At 51.0% G+C, this 20,029-nt stretch overlaps 1 protein-coding gene across 1 annotated transcript in view; it reads right to left on the bottom strand.

Annotated features, from left to right (window-relative positions):
* Positions 1-153: 153 nt before the first annotated feature.
* Positions 154-20,029, bottom strand: part of LOC126534323 (putative phospholipase B-like 2) — a 33,315-nt gene continuing 13,439 nt past the window's right edge. The window contains exons 5-8 of the mRNA XM_055073013.2: positions 19,811-19,902; positions 11,636-11,944; positions 3,312-3,424; positions 154-313 (exon numbers count right to left, since the gene is read on the bottom strand). Of these exons, the coding sequence (XP_054928988.2) occupies positions 154-313; positions 3,312-3,424; positions 11,636-11,944; positions 19,811-19,902 (674 nt within the window). The remainder of the gene's footprint in view (positions 314-3,311; positions 3,425-11,635; positions 11,945-19,810; positions 19,903-20,029) is intronic.

The following is a 20,029-nucleotide window of genomic DNA, read 5'->3' as shown; positions in this document are numbered from 1 at the left end:
TCTTTGGTAGAATGCTTCTGTCCCTGCTCCTTGCATTTTCATCGAAATTTCCACGTTTTACGGGGACGCTGCTTCCTCCACAGTGGCAAGGGACGCGGAGCCTTCCACAGGCCCACCAAGTCTGAGGTCTGCTATGGCAAGCTCTCTGGGTAATTAGCGCACCAGGTCCAGCACCAGCGAGGTCACCAGGGAGGCTGACTGTCTTGTGGCTACGGACGCGGAGTCAACTGCGGTGCTACCCGTCCAGACGTCGACTACGGTGACATCATTGAGGAAACGAGGTACCTGGTTGAGCACCAGCGAGGACACCGAACTGTACTCGGTCACAGGCGGCGATTCGTCAGATTACAACTTTGAGGCGGTGATGAGCAGGAAGGCCAAAATAAGGATCCACAAGGTGTCTTCACCAACAAAGACACTAACTGTGAAGGCCAAAAAAGGTAAAGCTGGCTACACAGCACCCTATTCCTGCCCAAAGACTCCTCCATTAGCCTTCGAGCATTTAACCGGCAAGCTCTCTCCCTGCTTCTCGAGGGGATCACGCCGAATGAAATGAGGGAAGTCTGATAAAACACGCGAAGGAATATTCTCGCTGTGGACGCGACTAATGTAGCGCCTTGGACAGGCTTCCAAGAATAACAAATTTAGGCGGCATCAAAGTCGCAGCGATTGTACCATTGCACGCAGCCGGCATGGTGCGCGTCATCTACTAGAACGATTTGACCATGACGAACTGGGACTTCCTAATTCTCATCAAACCCGTGATCAAAGGAGTTATCATCGCGCATATGTGCTTCACCTTGGTAACAACCGCTGCATAAAGCAGATATTCAAGGGTGATTCCATCCCTTCGCATGTCCGTTGGACACTTCCGTCATGCCGTTAGGCCATTCGTCCCCAGACCACTTCAGAGCCCTAACTGCATCAGAATGGCCATGTCAAAGGCTTCTGTGCGAACATTACGTTTTGTCCTCGCTGCTCTGAGTCGCACGCTGCGGACGCTCGCCGCGCAACAAATCTAAAGTGCGTAACTGTGATGGCTTAAATGATGCCCCAATCAAACGCTGAACGCAAATTAAGAGAAATTGCCATTCTCAAACAAATGGTTATACACAGTTCATACCACAAATGAGCTGCAAAAGCTATACGATGCCGGCGAAATCGTCGACGCTACTGAATGTCAGCAAAGAAATACTGACAAGCATTACTACTCCAACTGCTCGAAGTGGCCTGCAAGTGTTGGACGCGCTGGGCCCAGTCTTCGCAGCCCTCTAATAAACCACGGGTAACAATCACCAATCGTTCCGCAAAGAGGTCCTGTACTCACATGTCCACGGTCGTGTACTCAGAGGTAGTGTACTCAAATAAAACATGCCCTTAATCTAAAGCGAAAGCAGCAAGCTCGTTGTGTTTATTTGTCGGGAGCTTACTTATGTCGTTCAGCATTTGGCGCCTCACGATCAATACCAGTATGTCTGCCTGAGTGTTAAGAACGAAAAGCTATTCTTCAGACTAGCGGGTACCTGCTTATCCCCGTCAACCAGCTTCAATAGCAAGAGACTAGACACCTTGACAGCAAACCCTAGTCCATGGATTATCACAAGAGACTCTAACGCCCACCATCATATTTGGGGAAGCTCCAAAATTAACGCAATAAGCCCGCAACCATCTTCATTTGAATATGATCATGAACTGTCCTTGTTTAATGAAGGCAGCCATACCTTTCTATGAGGGACATCGTCGAGCAGCTGCTTAAACTTGGCGTTTGTGTCACGTCGATGTGCTAATCGTGTGGAGTGGTTTTTAGACACTGAGACGCATGGCAGTGTTCATATCTGCAGTTACCTTAAGATCAAACGGTTGGCTAGCTATAATTCGGCAAACACAATCAGCCTACTTGGTTGGTCAACATTCGAAACCAGCATGGAAAAAGATTGCCACAAAAGCCTGCCTCTGATCTTCAACAAGCGATCAAGGAAGCAACGAAGAATGCGATGTCCACGCTCGCATTTTCTCCAATGTTGCAGATGTCGACGTGGAGTTGGAGCGACTCACTACAATTCGTCGGCGTGCAGAGCGAAGATACCGACGCACAAATTCCATTCATGATCTAAGAAAACCGAGACGCACGCATAAGAAAATTCAGCGCCGTATGGCCAAACTGGAGTCTCAACGGTGAGTGAAACTTTATGAATCCCTAGACGCCCGAAAACGTCTCTCTCGCATACAGATAAGCATTCGAGGCCTACGTGTACCTGCCGAACAACGCGTCCCAATAAGAGCCCTGGTGCTTTTCGAATGTCCGAACTACATCAAGGTAACGGAAAATTTTTGAAAGATGATTGCAGGCCAATCAACGTACACAGATTCCCTTGATACTACAGATAGCATCAAGCCACATTCAAATTCATTCTTCTTCTAGTGCAGACTAGAAAAAACGAGATTCACGCATGGACCTGCCATTCACTACCTTGGAGCTCGATGAGGCTCTTGCTTTGTTAAATTAAATTATGGGGTATTACGTGCCAAAACCACTTTCTGATTATGAGGCACGCCGTAGTAAAGGACTCCGGAAGTTTTGACCACCTGGGTTCTTTGACGTGCGCACCTAAATCTAAGTACACGGGTGTTTTCGCAATTCGCCGCCGTCGAAATGCGACCACCGTGGCCGGGATTCGATCCCGCGAACTCGCGCTCAGCAGTCCGACACCATAGCTACTGAGCAACCACGGCGGGTCTCTTGCTTTGTGTAATCAGTCATCGTCGGCTGGACTAGGTGGCGTATCGTACCGCATCTTAGGCGACCTGGGTGAGCAAGCACAATATGCTGTACTGGAAACATTCAATGAACCCTGGCGGCATGGAAACGTTCCTCAAGAATGGAAGGCAATCCGTCTGGTATCATTGCTTAATCTTTGCAAGTCAGCGCCAGAGCTCACGTCATACTGCGCGATCACGCATGCTGGTTGCGTAGGGAAGGTGATGGAACGCATGATCCTTACCAGATTGGAGTGGTACGTGGAAAACTACAAAGTTTATCCAAATGCTATGGCCGCTTTTCGACGTCCCCGCTGCTCCGAAAATAAAGGCAATCGATATGGTCTCTTACGTCAAAAATCAAGAGATGTGAACGGTTATCTGTCGCTATGTATCTGGACGAAACGGAGCGCCTGACAATGTTGCTCATGGCGCTATACTTGATGATCTTGAATCGGTTGGCCTTGGCGGCCGAACACACCGGTGGACTTAAACGTGAGGTCTTCTTTTTTGTTTAGAGGGATGCAGTCCGGACCTCTCAACACTACACGCACCATAGTGTTCCCCTGTGTGGCATCTTGAGTACCACACTATTAAGTCTTGTTCTTGTTGGCCTCGTGGGAGGCATACCTAGTGCTGTCCAGATATCAATGTACGCCGATGACATCTGCGTGTGCACATAAGGTGTAACACGTCCTCAGTGGCGCGAGAGGCTTCAGAAAGCCGCGACTTCAATATTGGCGTATTTTAGTAAACAACATCTCTGGAATTACCGAGAGAAATGTGCGCTCATCGCGTTAATGTGCAAGCCAATGACGTCCTACGCTATATTTATCAATGGGCAAAATCTCTGTTACGCCAGGACGCACAGATTTCTAAGGGTGATCATTGATCGAGACCTCAGCTGGAGTCCCCATGTGGGCTACGTGAAGAAACGTCTGACCACCAGTTCACACGTTTTCAAATTTCTTGGAGTGAAAACGTGGGGTACGTCAATACACGCGCTTTGACAGCTCTACAACACTCTGCTGCTCGGGTAGCTGAGGTACAGCTTACCTGTACTGAGCAGTACCTGCAGAAGTAACATCCGCACAAACGAGAGAGATCAGGCGCAGGCACTCAGGGTTTGTCTTGCATTGCCGCGCTGGACATCCCCAGCGGAGACAATTGCGGTAGCTCACGATTACCCAGGTACAACTCATACGACATTGGAAGTGCTCAGAGCACACAACATCAGGCACGTTGTCCTTGCCTTTTTCCACCACCTCGCCGCACTGCCGAAACAGCGGCACTGTGACTGCCTCCCTAGAGATTATACGCGTGAGAGGCTCCTGGCACCTCCTCGGCGTTTGCCTTGCCCACAAGTTCGACTCTAACTACTGGAAATTTGAACAAAAGCAGGACTTTCTTCGCCAGCTCTCGAGCAGCTAACTCTACTCATGTTGTACGAGACATATAAGGACCAACTTCAGATATACACCGATGGCTCGACAGCTGCGGACGGATGTTCAGGAGCTGTAATCCTTCCCGAAAAATCGTGACCACTCAACTTAACACTCCTCACCGGACGACGGCGACAGTTGCGTTGCTTGCCGTACTTCGCAGCGCTCTTCGCATGACCGATAAAGATCTACCACGAAAATGGAGCACATTCAACGATTCGAAGGCAGCCCTGCATTGTTTGCTATCAGCACTACGTCGTGGAACTCAAGACCAACTTTTGCTGGAACTAATGCAGCTATATCACCACCTGGCAGAGAAAGGGCGTGACATCACTTTTCATTGGCTCCCAGGCCACTGGGGCGTCATCGGCAACAAAAACGCCGATGAAGCTGCTAGGAGGGCTCACGAGGATGCCGTGAAGGAACCCATCCCGCTATCAAGAACTATTGCAGCAGCAAAGCTTCGCATATTAGCGCGGGATGCCCCTTAACCATGTGGAATACGCCAGGTTTCCGACATACTCGACTGCCCCGCCTCGACCCATCTCTCGGACTACGCATTCCATCTGGACGTTCCCGAATCGAAAGAACTGTTCTCTGCCGACTGTGGTTTGGAGTGTCTTTGACGAGTGCATTTTCTTGCCGCATCAGAATGGCTAACAGTGTTGGTTAATGGTATACAGGCGAGGGTCCCAAAGTCAAGCGACTGCAGCGGGACCATGCAGTGGGACCCTGGGATAGCTGCGGCAGCGATGAAACAATCGAACGTATCCTCCATTACTGTCCTTACTCAGATCCCAGAGACAGTCACTCGTGACGGCTTGGCATGCCTCGATGACCCGCCACTTTCTCAATAGACGATCTTCATGTGTCGCCTGATGCGACCTTTACACCAGAAAGCGATGAAGGCGATACTGCGGTGCCTCCAGTCAAGAGACCTCTTTGAACGATTGTGACACTCCTGCGTTCCTTGGTGCGTGCATGTCTTTTTCTTTTTTCCCCATCCACACTCTTTCTATGTGTGTGCACTTCCTTATATATTTAGCTGTTTCCCCTAACCCCTTCCGCAGTGTAGGGTAGCAAACAGAATATCTACCGGTTAACCGCCCTGCCTTTCTGAGCTCTGTTTTCTTTCTATGTCTCTCTGCAACTTATGTAACCGCAATCTCCACCCGCAAACGCTTGCGGCGAAAGCTACGCGCGAAGGCGAGCTTTTTGATCCTTTGCTTTTCTCCTTGCCCCCCAGCGTGGCTGGTGCCGCCGCTACCGCGGATGAGCGGACGTGAGCGTCATGTGGTGGTCTTCATGGTAGCCTCCTCTCAGTGGCGTAGCAACGGGGAGGAGGGGTGCAAGGGGCCAGTGGGGGGGGGGGGGGGGGGGTGTCATATACGTCTGAAGACCCGGAAATTGTCGATATCTTCGCCTTCCTCGACTAAACCCGGGGGGGGGGGGGTAGGGCTGACAGGAGACCTATGGGCACCGGGTGCCAGACGACCTAGCTACGCCACGGCCTCCTCCTTTTTCCTCCTCGCGCTCATTTCACTATCGTAGTATTTCATCCCCCACTGCGTCTCGCATTCGCTCTTTCATCCTTCGCTATCCTCGTTCGCTTGGTTACGGCGAAGGAAGACAAGGGACGCCAAGGTAAGCCGATGCTCAAAGCAGGAAAGGGCGCCTGAGAGCTTCGCTCCAATAATAACTTTCTTTGGTCACCTTTTCATGTCTCTGTGGAGAAAGTCAATTCTGGGGCCAGATCGGAACCTCGGGTAGCGTATCCCATTGATATTGCCAAGACCAACAGTGAAGCAGAAATGCTCAACCACGAAGCGTTTCAATGTTCTCGGCGGAAACTAGTGGATTTCAAACGACGTTTTCTTTATGTAAGATCTCACTGATCGCCTACAGGGATTTAAAGCCGTTTAGTCTAGCAGCGTAGGACTACTAGTTATAATCCACGCGCTTCTTACTATCGCCACAACAATGGATGCTGCTACGCGTATTGCAAGTCCCTTTTAGACGCGAAAGCGTCAAATGGCTCATTGAGCGAAAAAGCCTGCGTCAGTCGTCTGCAGAAGCGAAAAGCAGCACCTAATTCCCTATGGCTGCGACGCCACGTCACAAGTGCGCCTCGACAGAGCAGAGCGAGCGAAAGGGGTCACCGGCTGCCGCGCAAGCGCGCCAGGTGTTGCGTTAAGAAGGGCGGGGGGGGGGGGGCATCGCCACGCTGCCACGTCACCCTCACTCTAAGAAGCCAATGTTATCCGCAGGTTTCTTGCCCGTTCAAGTTATCGCCTGCGTTCTAACTGCGCGTCGGTAAGGCTAAGGTAAGGCCAAGCCTCGTTGAGAGACTCGGCTAGCCAGGCCGAGCCTTCCTTACCTGCTAATGACAAGGGTACTACCCGCTATTTTCAGAATTCCATTATTCTTTACCATCCATCATTCCTATATCGTTCTAATTTGGTATTTCTTACTCATTTTACACTAGGACGTCGATTTCCACAGTTAAGCTAATATTCTAATCACTTATAGAGGTCAAAACTTGTAGGGTCAAGCGTTTATTTATCTTTATTTGGCCGTGCGAGGTTGTCTTTTCCTGTATTGGTACGTGACCCAAATGATAAATCGCGATCTCTGAAGTTATCTTAATGTCCCTGTCAATGCATCTGTGCTATCAAACCTTGGCTAAATTATATTATAGATATTTACGTGTCGCAACCGCGATATCGCGACGAGGCACGCCATAGTTAGGGACACCGGACTAATTTTGACCACGTGGGGTTCCTTAACGTGTGCGCAAATACAACTACACTAGAGTTCTTGCGTTTCTCCACATCAAAAAGCGGCAGTCGCGGCCTTGCTCAAACGCACGACCTTAGGCTCTGCAGAACAACGCCATAACCCCTAAAATACCGTTGCAGTACGTGACTTGGCTATAAGGATGAAACCTTGTACTATACGAAGCTAGCCGCAGTCACATGTCCCTTGAGTAACACATATTGTAAGCAACAGTTACAACAGCCGTTTCTACGAAAACTGATTTATGCTGGGCGAACCTGTGCCCGTCAACAAAAACCGACTGAGCACTCAACAACAACAAAAAGCGTCTCTCGAGCTTCGCTCCTTCGAACGTCGTTCTGCTCTTTGTCGCCTCCTGTCGCGTGCCAATCGTCCGATTCTCGCGTGCGAGCCGCCGGCCTGTCAGCACCGGCCGAGCGTTGCCTTGCGGTGCTTTGCTTGACGCTCGCGGTGTGGCGGCTACGCAGTTGGGATATGTCGGTCGTCTTCTCGCAATGCTGGCGGCATTAGCCCCCTCCGAAGAAGCATCGTCCCGATGCGTAGAAAAGACCTAGAGAGGCCAACTGCTTTAGAAGGACAGTGGTCAGAGGATGGCCAGTGCTAGGCTTGATCGTATGTGCAACTTCTGTTAATCAATGCCTTTCATAGTATGGCTTCATTCGTACTACGTGTACGACCTCTGGGCGAGTCCTGCGTCGTGTGGAGCAGACTTGGCCTTCAGGAGTTACCTCGTAGTTTAAGGGACTTAACCGGCGAAGTACTCTGTAGGGGCCAAAGTAACGGCGCAGTAACTTCTCCGAAAGACCGGGCGTACGTATAGGCGTCCATACCCACACTTTGTCTCCGGGGTTGTACTGTACCTCTCTTCGCCCTAGGTTGTACCGGTTTGCGTCGACGTATTGCTGTTGTATGATACGGTGCCTTGCCAACTGCCGTGCTTCTTCTGCCCTTTCTATGTACTCGCTAACGTCAGGGTCGTCTTCGTTGCTGTTGTCTACAGGTAACATCGCGTCTAGTGTCGTTGTTACTGTCCGACCGTAAACAAGTTCAAATGCCGTGAAATGTGTGGTTTCTTGTACTGCAGTATTACACGCGAAGGTGACATATGGTAGAATACTGTCCCATGTCCGATGCTCGACGTTCACGTACATTGAGATCATGCCAGCAAGCGTTCTATTGAGCCGTTCAGTCAGGCCGTTTGTTTGTGGATGGAACGCTGTGGTTTTTCTATGAGCAGTATGTGTTAGTTTCACAACAGACTGCATCAAACGGGCCACGAAAGCTGTTTCTTTGTCTGTTATGAGTATCTTAGGTGCGCCATGTCGTAATACTATGTGTGTGACAAAAAACTAAGCCACTCCAATGGCGGTTCCTTTTGTAAGGGAAGAGGTCTCAGCATACCGGGTCAGATAATCGGTTGCTACCACAATCCACCGCTTTCCTGAGGTTGAAACGGGAAATGGTCCAAGTAAATCCACTCCTATTTGTTCAAATGGCGCTGTTGGTGGCTGTATCGGTTGCAGAAAACCTGCTGGTTTGAGTGGCGGTGTTTTGCGTCTTTGACAATCTCGGCACGATTTGACATAGTGCTGCACTGAATTCATCGACTTCGGCCAGTAATATTTCTGGCGGATTCTCGCCAGAGTCCTACTAACCCCTAAGTGGCCAGATGCAGGGTCATCATGGCAAGCTTCTAAGATTTCAGCTCGCAGCGATGATGGTACGAGAAGAAGAAACGTCTCACCACTGTGCTCGAAGTTTAGTTTGTAGAGGACGTTGTTCCGATGGACACACGAACAAACACAATCCGCGAATGAAAACTCGAGGCACTTTCACTTGTCGACCCTCCAGGTACTCGATGAGCAGGAGTAATTCAGGATCAGTACGCTGATGATGAGCCCTTTCCGTCGTATTCACAGCCCCAAGAAATGGGAAATCTTGCTCGTATTCAGGTGACGTAGCCTCGATTGGTGCGCGTGATAAGCAATCAGCATCATTGTGTTTGATACCGGACTTGTAAACGACCGTGATGTCATACTCCTGTAGACGCAAACTCCATCTAGCGAGCCTTCCAGAAGGGTCCTTGAGGTTCGCCAGCCAGCACAATGAGTGATGATCGCTGATGGCTCGAAACGGTCTGCCATATAAGTATGGCCGGAACTTACTGATGGCCCATATAACCGCCAGGCATTCCTTTTCTGTGGCTGAGTAATTTGTCTCGGCTTTCGATAAGGTACGGCTTGCGTATGCAATGAGTTCTTCTCCATTCTTCCACTGAATAAGTATGGCACCGAGACCAACGTTACTCGCGTCGGTGTGGATGTTCGTTTCGGCATTTTCATCAAAATGGGCAAGTATAGGAGGACTGTGCAAACGCCGTCGTAGTTCAGAGAAGGCGTCTTCTTGTTCTTTCTCCCACACAAATGGGACATCTACTTTTGTCAGTCGCGTGAGTGGTTCGGCAATTTTAGAAAAATTGTCTACGAAACGCCTGTAGTAGGCACACAGCCCCAGGAAACGTCTAATAGCTTTTTTGTCTCTTGGCTTCGGAAACATTTCTACTGCAGTGATCTTCTCAGGATCGGGGCGGACGCCTTCAGCACTGACAATGTGTCCGAGAAAGCGGAGCTCGCGAAAGCCGAAGTGGCATTTTTCAGGTTTTATGGTCGATCCCGCCGTGCGAATAGCATCCAGAACTGCTCTCAGTCGCTGCACGTGCTGCTCGAATGTAGTGGAGAAGACCACCACATCATCAAGGTAGACGAGGCACGACTGCCATTTCAGTCCGGAGAGAATAGTGTCCATTATCCGTTGGAATGTGGCTGGCGCAGAACACACACCAAATGGAAGCACCTTAAACTCGTATAAACCATCCGGTGTCACAAATGCCGTTTTTTCGCGATCTCGCTCGTCCACTTCTATCTGCCAGTATCCGCTTTTGAGATCCAGAGAAGAGAAGAAGTAAGCATTGCGTAGTTTGTCCAAGGTGTCGTCGATGCGGGGGAGTGGATAAACATCCCGCTTTGTGACGAGGTTGTGTTTCCTGTACTCAACACAAAATCGTAGGGTGTTATCCTTCTTTTTGACTAGGACTACCGGAGATGCCCACGGACTATTGGATGGCTGTATTACATCGTCCTTGAGCATTTCCTGTACTTGACTTCTCATCGCTTCTCTTTCCTTTGGAGCTACACGGTACGGGTGTTGGCGAACTGGTCTTGCAGGTTCTTCGACCACAATGCGGTGTTTTGCGACGGGAGTACGACGGACTTTCGATGAAGTCGAAAAGCATTCTGCAAACTCTGTGAGCAAGTTCACAATCTCATCTCTTTGTAGTGATGGCAGCTCTCGGTCAATGTCGATAGAGGTAAGGACACTGTCTAAGGTGGCAGAAGCTGGTGATGCTGCATCGACGGTTGACACATCCGCAAATTGTGCATAGTCATGAAGAGACGCTATGGCTGTTCCCTTCACCACTTGCTGTGCCTCATTGCCAAAGTTAGTCAAAAGGACGTCTGCATATCCGTTACGCCGGTGAACTAGGCCTCTTGCCACGCATATTTGCTTTTCCAGTAGCAACCCGATATTTCCGTCTGCAAGTCCCTCATAGTCACGAAATATGTCGCTCCTTACAACGACAGTCATACTGCATCGTGCCGGCACCGTCACGTCTTCATCCACAATACGGATAGAGGAAATATGTGGCTGTTCTGAATCAGAAATGGTAACAGCATTTTCTGTGGAAAACAACACGCGTGATTCTTGCAAGTCGATAATTGTGCCATTCGTTCGCAAAAAGTCAATGCCCAGTATCAGATCACTGGAACACTCAGGGAGAACAATAAAGCTGCTGACGTATGTAAAGCCTCTAATTCCGATTCTTGCTGTGCATATTCCTACGGGTCCAATGGGTCAATGCATATTCCTAGATCCGGTCCAATGGGTCAATACCTTTTTCAATTTTCTCGCGAGTACACTGCTAATAATTGAATAGTCCGCACTAGTGTCTATCAACGCAGCCACTTCGAAGTCGTCGATGATGACGCGCAACTCGGAAGTAACGGTGTCATCACTGCACTTGTCCGTCGTTTCGTCACTGCCGTCGTCTTGTCGGATTGGCGATGGAGGGCCTTCGGTGTTCCGGGCGTCAGCGGCCTTGCCTCCACAGGTCGCTGGCTCTAGTTTTCCTGTCGCGGACTTTGGGAGCGACGCCTCGGTGAAATGGAAGCGGGAGGCGGACTGGGCGACCTATAACGCATATGCGCTGCTGATCATGGTTCATGCTGCTGGGGGTTCCGAACAGTTTGGCGCGTAGATAAAAATGCCTCAATCTCATAAGGGCGCTCACCGTTTCGAGAGCAAGGCGCATTCACAGAGAAGCCACGCAGTCCTACTCGGCGATACTGGCATTCCCGGTATAGGTGACCAGCCTCTCCACAGTGGTAGCAGAGGGGACGCCGGTCTGCAGTGCGCCATACATCGCTTTTACGTGGGCTTCCTTCTGGCATGGGCTGCACATTGCGAGGAAGTACCTGGGGTATTGTGGCCGTTCGTCCAAAGTCCGCGCGTCCTAGGTCCGGACGTAAAGCTTGGGCGTACGATATCCACGGCTGACGCTCTGGCTGTGCGTGGGCCCGTACCTGAGGCTCTGGCTCACAAATTACATGCCGGACTTCTTCGCGTATGACATCAGCAAGTGAGAACACCGTAGGAGGGCTTTGGGCCAGCTGCAGTTTCTGCAGCTCTTCCCTTACGACGGACCTCACCATTTCGCGTAGGATGTCCTTGTTGTTGGGGAGGGCTCCTGACCCAACGTCAAATGATGTGACGCATACATCTCTGTTGTACTGCCGCGCACGCTGCTGCAGCGTCTTCTCCATCGTCGTCGCCTCTGATCGAAATTCGGCTACAGAGCGCGGCGGATTACGAACCAGGCTGGCAAAGAGTTCCTGTTTCACACCGCGCATTAGGTGCCGCAATTTCTTGTCCTCAGCCATGTTTGGGTCGGCTCGGCGGAAGAGGCGGGTCATATCTTCAATGTACATGGTCACACTTTCGTTGTTCCGATGGTTCCTCGCTTGAAGAGCGGCTTCTGCCCTCTCTATGCGGTCCGTGCTCGGGTACGTAGCTAGGAGCTCTCGTCGGAAGTCGTTCCACGATGATTACGACGCTTCGTGGTTTTGAAACCAGGTGCGTGCAGATTCCTCCAGCGCGAAGTACACATACCGGAGTTTCTTTGTCTCGTCCCAACCGTTACACCTGGCGACACGCTCTAAGTTTTCGATACAGTCCTCAGCATCCTCGAGTGTGTCTCCGTGGAAGGATTCTGGCGTCCGGGGTGAGTCAACGACGACGTGAGAAGGGGTTACTTGAGTAGCCATCGCACTGGTACCTCGGCTGGCTGCCGCCGCTGCCCTTGGTGAATCGGCGAGAGGAGCAAACTCGGGGGCCTCACCTCGTATGCGGCGACTAGTGCGTTGGTGGACAGGCGTTAATTCTGTTGGCTCCAAACTTCGGGGATCCGGACAACCTTCTCTGGCGTGTGTGGGGCTTGGAAGCATACCCCGCACCTCCACCAGATATGTAATCAACAGTTACAACAGCCGTTTCTACGAAAACTGATTTATGCTGGGCGAACCTGTGCCCGTCAACAAAAACCGACTGAGAACTCAACAACAACAACAAAAAGCGTCTCTCGAGCTTCGCTCCTTCGAACGTCGTTCTTCTCTTTGTCGCCTCCTGTCGCGTGCCAATCGTCCGATTCTCGCGCACGAGCCGCCGGCCTGTCAGCACCGACCGAGCGTTGCCTTGCGGTGCTTTGCTTGACGCTCGCGGTGTGGCGGCTAAGCAGTTGGGATATGTCGGTCGTCTTTTTCTTCTCGCAATGCTGGCGGCAATATAATCCCCAAATCCTTCAACCGCCCTCATCGCCTACTCTGCTGCCCGGGTCACGTGGGTGTACATGGAACGAACAGGCTAGCGCGTTAGCTCGGGGGTCTAGTATATCAGAGACGAGGTTCTCTTCTGATCCCAGACACTCGCACAATCTCCTACAAAATCCCATCAGTTTAAACGTGAAGGATATCCTTGCTCATAAGCGCGGATGGATGGATGAAAGACTTTATTAGGGTCCTTTAGGGGCCACACTAGCGCGCAGCGGGCAGCTCCCACGTCGCGAGAGAGAGGCCGAGCCTCTCCGCCGCGTCGCGGGACCATTGGACAGCCCATAATTGTTCTTCGAGGTTGGGGCTGTGTAGGACCGCATCCCAACGTGAAGAAATGTTGCTTTCATCGCCGCGTAACGCGGGACATCGCCAGAGCGTGTGAGGTAAATTCGCTAAGTCATTGCATAGTGCACATGCATTTGTTGTTTGAATTTCGGGGTACATCTTGTGAAGAAGTAGGGGGTTTGGATATGTCTGTAGAAGCCTTAGTGTCAAAGTCTGAGGTCTATTGAGTTTGTAATGTGCGAGGGGGTAGATCCTCCGAGCCAAGTAAAAGTGCTTAGTAATCAGCGCGGAGTCCACAGAAAATACCCAGCACCTTATCCGCAACTTAGCGGGGAAGTGACCACCGATTGGACCAAATACAGACAAAGGTATTGCTAAATCTAAATTTGCTAAATGCCATGCATCCCGCTCGCTATCTGGCCAACTGCCCTTGGTGTGGTGGCATACCCACCACAGTAGGTGCAACCTGGGAGTACTACTGTATAAGCGCCCTTATAGGTCAAACAACAGTAACACAATGAAGCAGTGGGAGGCACAGCTCCCCCGCTCGACCTGGCAAGATAAAAAAGTCCTTAGTTAGCCAGGTCAGGCCGGCTGCGAAGGTCAGTGGGGCCCTGGACTGTGGGGCTCCGACCACCCCTGCCTAAAATCATTTACAGTATAATAATGTTTACAAACACACAAATATATATACATATATATATATAATGTCGCGAAGCACTTTGAGCAGAAAGCGTTCGCGACTAGAACGCTGAAGCAGCGAGAGGTAGTGTAGCCGACCGAGCACCGAAACAAGGTTGTTCTTTCTCGTCGTCGCTGTCTCTCTCCTAGCCACAGCCCCACTGCTCCTTATTTTACAGTACAGTTATCTCCCCCGCGGAAAAGGAAGCCGTCCCGGCGACCTACGGGTAGGACAGCACAGGCGGATCATAGTAGGGCTTGAGACGCTGGGCATGCACAATTTCGCGTCCACGACGGCGATGATCCAAAGGTAGCTCGAGGGGTTCCACAATATAGTTGACTGGAGACGTTTGGTTGATCACACGGTATGGGCCTTGGTACTTCGACGCGAGTTTCGGTGACAGTCCGGTGGTAGAGGCTGGAACCCAAAGCCACACTAGCGAGCCAGGAGCATACGATACAGGAGCATTGGAACTTTCGCGATGGTGCTTCTGGCGTTGCTGGTCTTCTGACGTAAATATACGGGAAAGCTTGCGACACTCTTCTGCGTGTGCAGCAGCTTCGGATAGGGTAGTCGTTTCCGTGGAGTCAGGGCGGTACGGAAGGATAGTATCCATTGTGGAAAAAGGTTCGCGTCCGTACAGGAGAAAGAAGGGCGAAAATCCCGTGGTAGTCTGCGTGGCGGTGTTGTAAGCGTAGGTCAGGAAAGGTAGAACATGGTCCCATTTGGTTTGGTCGGATGCGACGTACATGGCCAGCATGTCACCAAGAGTGCGATTAAAGCGCTCGGTCATGCCATTAGTCTGCGGATGATACGCAGTAGTGGTGCGATGAATGATGCGGCATTCTTTGAGGAGAGCCTCGATGACGTCGGAGAGGAAGACGCGGCCTCTGTCACTGAGTAGTTCCCTGGGAGCTCCGTGGCGAAGGATGATGTGGCGCAGGAGGAACCAGGCGACGTCACGTGCAGAAGCGCTGGACAAAGGGGAAGTTTCCGCATAGCGCGTAAGATGGTCGATGGCCACGATTACCCAGCGATTGCCATCTGATGTGGTTGGCAGAGGTCCATAAATGTCGATGCCTACTCGATCAAAAGCACGTGCTGGGCAAGGCAAAGGCTGCAATGGCGCGGTTGAACGACGAGGGGGATCTTTACGGCGTTGGCAAACCAGACAGGAGCGGACATAATTATGGATGAATCGATACATCCCCCGCCAGTAGTAACGAAGGCGTAGACGCGCGTATGTCTTCAGTACCCCTGCATGCGCGCACTGGGGATCGTCGTGGAACGCTGCGCAAATATCCGAACGCAGGTGTCGCGGGATGACAAGCAACCATTTGCGGCCGTCCGGGAGGTAGTTGCGACGGTACAAGAGCCCGTCGCGAATGGAGAAGTGATGTGCTTGGCGACGTAATGCGCGATTGGTAGTGGGTGTCGATGGGCTGGACAAAAAACGCAGCGTGGACACAATCCATGGGTCTTTCTTCTGCTCCAGAAGAATGTCCGTGGCAGCAAGGGAAGACTCGGACAATGAAGCCTTCGGGAAGCTAGCCTCGTCTGTTAGCGGCGAACGAGACAAGGCATCCGCATCCGAATGTTTTCGGCCAGAACGATACAGCACGCGAATGTCGTACTCCTGCAGTCGAAGGGCCCATCGAGCAAGACGACCGGACGGTTCTTTTAAGGACGACAGCCAGCACAGCGAATGGTGATCAGTTATGACGTCAAACGGGCGGCCATAAAGATACGGACGGAATTTGGTTATGGCCCAAATTATAGCCAGGCATTCCTTTTCTGTGACAGAATAGTTCGATTCAGGTTTAGTGAGTGCACGACTGGCGAAGGCAACGACGTACTCATCGAAGCCAGCCTTTCTCTGAGCGAGAACGGCCCCAAGGCCAACGCCACTGGCATCCGTGTGTATTTCAGTTGGAGCACTTGGGTCGAAATGGTGCAGGATTGGTGGTGACGTCAAGAGACGACGCAGCTTCGTGAAGGCGGCATCGCAATCCGGTGACCAGGTTGAAAGGTTGTGGCCACCATGAAGAAGCTGCGTTAAAGGTGCTATTATAGAGGCAAAATTGCGGATGAAACGGCGAAAGTATGACGCTAATCCAATGAAGCTGCGCAGTTGTTTCAAAGTCGTTGGTCGGGGAAACTGGGCAACAGCTTGTAGTTTCGCCGGATCAGGGAGTACACCTTCTTTCGACACGACATGGCCGAGGATGACCAGCTGGCGGGCAGCGAAATGACACTTCTTCAAGTTAAGCTGGAGGCCAGCATCGGCGATGCACTTTAGGACGCGTTCAAGTCGAAGTAAGTGGGAAGGAAAGTCCGGTGAAAAGATAACGATGTCGTCCAGATAACATAGGCATATCTGCCATTTGAGGCCGCGCAAGATGTTGTCCATCATTCTTTCAAATGTGGCAGGCGCATTACACAGGCCAAATGGCATCACGGTGAATTCAAATAAACCGTCAGGTGTGATGAAGGCCGTTTTCGGACGGTCTGACTCAGCCACTGGCACTTTCCAGTACCCGGATCGTAAGTCTAAGGATGAGTAGAATTCAGCGCCTTGGAGGCAGTCTAGCGCGTCGTCAATACGGGGTAGCGGATAAACGTCCTTGCGTGTGATCTTATTAAGTCGCCGGTAGTCCATGCAAAAGCGAATTGTGCCATCTTTCTTTTTTACCAGCACTACAGGAGAAGCCCAGGGACTGTGCGAAGGTTGTATGACACCGCGTTCGAGCATGTCTGCAACTTGCTCAGCGATCACGCTACGCTCCGTGGCGGATACACGATACGGCCTGTGGCGTAAAGGCGCATGGTTGCCGGTGTCGATGTGATGGACAACAGTAGAAGTGCGGCCTAAGCGAGATTGTTGTAGGTCTAATGACGTGCGAAAGCGGTCTAGAAGATGGACGATCTGGGCGTGCTGCGCTGGAGTGAGGTTGGGATCAATACTCTGGTAAAATGTTGGGTCACACAGCGGCGTGGGAGGAGAAACTTGAAGGCCCAGAGTGTCAACCGGAGGAGAAGCCGGGTCGTCAGGCACATCGTAAAGGAAACTTGCTTCGATTCCGTCGGCATAACCAAGACACTCATTGTGGAGCAGCCTAGCAGGGCAAGGAAACAGGTTTGATACATAAAGTGCGCTCGAACCTTGTCGAATGGCAAGAAGGGCAAAAGGAAGCAAGAAAGGATGGCGGCGAGTAACAAGCTTAGACGGCGTGAAAAAAACTGTGGAGTCGGAAAACCCAACGCAGGAAACGGGTACAAGTGCGGCAGAGTATGGAGGAATCTCGGTGTCGGCGGTGACGAACACACGACCGGAAGTGTCATCAGTATCTTCAAAAACGTTGGTGCCGAATGGCGACAGCGCGAGTTCAGCACGGGCACAATCTATAACGGCATGATGAGAGGACAGAAAGTCCCATCCTAAAATCATGGCATGGGAGCAGCGATGCAGAACAACGCACTCAATATGGTATAAAGCGCCGCTTATAACAACACGCACGGTACACTTCCCTAAGGGTACAATCGGCGCAGCGCTTGCTGTACGTAATGAAATGGCTGAATAAGTCGTCGCTACTTTTCTAAGGGTAAGACGAAGCTGGTCCGAAATCACTGATATTGCTGCTCCCGTGTCTACAAGCGCATGAACGGCAATGTCTTCTGCATAAACTTCAAGGACATTCGCAGGAAATAAATGAGGTCTTGAGGAGTTCGCTAAGATCGCAGTTCTTGCCTCCGGAACTGCGGTCCTTAGTTTTCCTCTCGGATAGCTTCAGGACGACGGATAAGCGGCGACAGAGAACGCCGACGGGGAGACGGAGACCGACGGGTATTGAAGGGTCGGGAAAGAGGAGACGAGGCTTCGAAGGGCTGAGCGGCAGTAGCAGAACGGGACGGAGAGTCGAAACCGTTACTTTGTACCCTCGGAGAATACGAAGGATACCATCCACGCCGACGGCAAAGCGGTGCTACATGCCCAGGTAGGCCGCACGAATAACAGATAGGCCGATTGTCATGGGTGCGCCATGGATTGAGAACAGCGGGCGGAGACTGTTGGAAATATTGGCGAGGTGGGCGCACGGGCTGCTGTGGCGACCAGTAGCTGCTTGGGGGGGCAGGAGAATATGTTGCAGCTGCTTGCGGAGGTGAGGGAAAGGCGCTGGTAAGTCTGGATTGATTACCTGCAGAAGGAGGCCTTGGATTAGCGACAACGGCAGCGTACGTAAGTGGCACAGGCGTAGGAGGCGGTTGATGAGCAAGTGGTACTGCGTTAGCGACTTGTTCTTGTATCATGTGACGGAGATCTGGAGACAAGCGCGGCTCTGAGGCTGGAGCGACTGGCAGAAGAGAGAGTTGGCGCGCCACTTCTTCTCGTACAAATTGCTTGATTCTGTCAAAAATTTCTGGACTGCAAGGAGTAGAGGTGACACCATCACTCAGAGCTGAAAGCGCGACGTCCGGAACGAGTGGTTGGCGCGTAGAAAGCCGTTGTTTGCGCAGCTCCTCATAGCTCTGGCAAAGCGTTATGATGTCGTTGACCGTCTGAGGATTCCTTGCCAAGAGCATCTGGAAGGCTTCATCTTCTATGCCTTTCAAGATGTTCTTGACCTTGGCATCTTCGGTCATATCTGGGTCTATACGCCGGCAGATGTCAACTACATCTTCAATGTAGCTCGTAAAGGTTTCGCCCTTTTGTTGGACACGACAGCGAAGCTGTTGTTCAGCCCGAAGTTTGCGCACAGCAGGGCGACCGAATACTTCCTGAAGTGCCGTTCGGAATGCTGACCAGGTGGAAAAGTCAGCCTCATGGTTGCGGAACCAAAGATGGGTGACCCCGGAAAGATAGAATGGTACGTAGCCAAGCTTGTCAGCTTCAGACCATTTGTTGTGTGCACTCACTCGGTTGTATGATGACAGCCAGTCCTCTACGTCATGATCGTCAGTGCCATTGAATATGGGAGGATCCCGTTGGCGTGGCGCACCAGGACAGACGACTGGAGGCGGTGCCATGGGTGGCGCGGTAGTACTAGTCTCCTCAGGCATGGGAGATGTGAGAGGGATCGTCCGGCTTCGGAGTTCCAGGTTTGCAATAAGTCCAGCACCTTCCACCAAATGTCGCGAAGCACTTTGAGCAGAAAGCGTTCGCGACTAGAACGCTGAAGCAGCGAGAGGTAGTGTAGCCGACCGAGCACCGAAACAAGGTTGTTCTTTCTCGTCGTCGCTGTCTCTCTCCTAGCCACAGCCCCACTGCTCCTTATTTTACAGTACAATATATATATATATATATATATATATATATATATATATATATATATATATATATATATCAGATCATAGTTCATGCAACACATGGCTATATCTGATCACTTAACCTCTGCTTCGACTTGTGTATTCAGAGTTCTTGCGTCGAAATCGGGCGTTTAAAAGCGCGAATATTCGATTCTAATGTACTAACCTTCCTCCCAATAAAGTAGACTTATATGGTCGTTTGTTTCGCAAGCGTTATAAACGTTGCGTTGTTTCTAACGAGGAGTGCAATACTTGAAGAAAGCAGAGGGACCTCGCTGTGCATGTGCACGAAGTTTATGGTTGGCATCGGTGAAGAAAACTGCATTAGGAGATTCCATATAATCTTGAATGTCACGCTTTTCAAATAAAAAAAAAATAACAACCAATAAAGGCAAGGATAAAATGCATTTGCATGAAACCAAGGTCGACTCTCGCTCTTTGGTAAGAATCCCAGAAATTTTATGAAAGAGAGCACATTATCTGACACCTCTCTTCGAAAGTTCCAACTATCAAAACAGCATGAGGCGCATTTCTGTGATTCTTAACATACTGAAACATTCTGGCCTTACATTATATATTGAACCTAATGTAGTGCTTACGAGCCCTCCCGAAGTGAGGTAAAAGCTGTCCCACGACATCAGCATCCCAGGGTAAGACGATATGGTCCACGTGTGGCCTGGAACAACGTCCTCTGAAAAGATAAAAATAACGAGCTGGGTCTTTAGTGTGAGTTAACCGCCCTCAATCATGCGCTTCGGTCTCATCAATCCGTCAAGCATGAAATTACACCTAAGCACTTCTTATCGGTTGTGAAGGCG

Source organism: Dermacentor andersoni, chromosome 7 (assembly GCF_023375885.2).
Source record: "Dermacentor andersoni chromosome 7, qqDerAnde1_hic_scaffold, whole genome shotgun sequence".
NCBI lineage: Eukaryota > Metazoa > Arthropoda > Arachnida > Ixodida > Ixodidae > Dermacentor > Dermacentor andersoni.
Note: the sequence above shows the minus strand (reverse complement) of the source record. Positions and strands in the feature narration are given on the sequence as shown.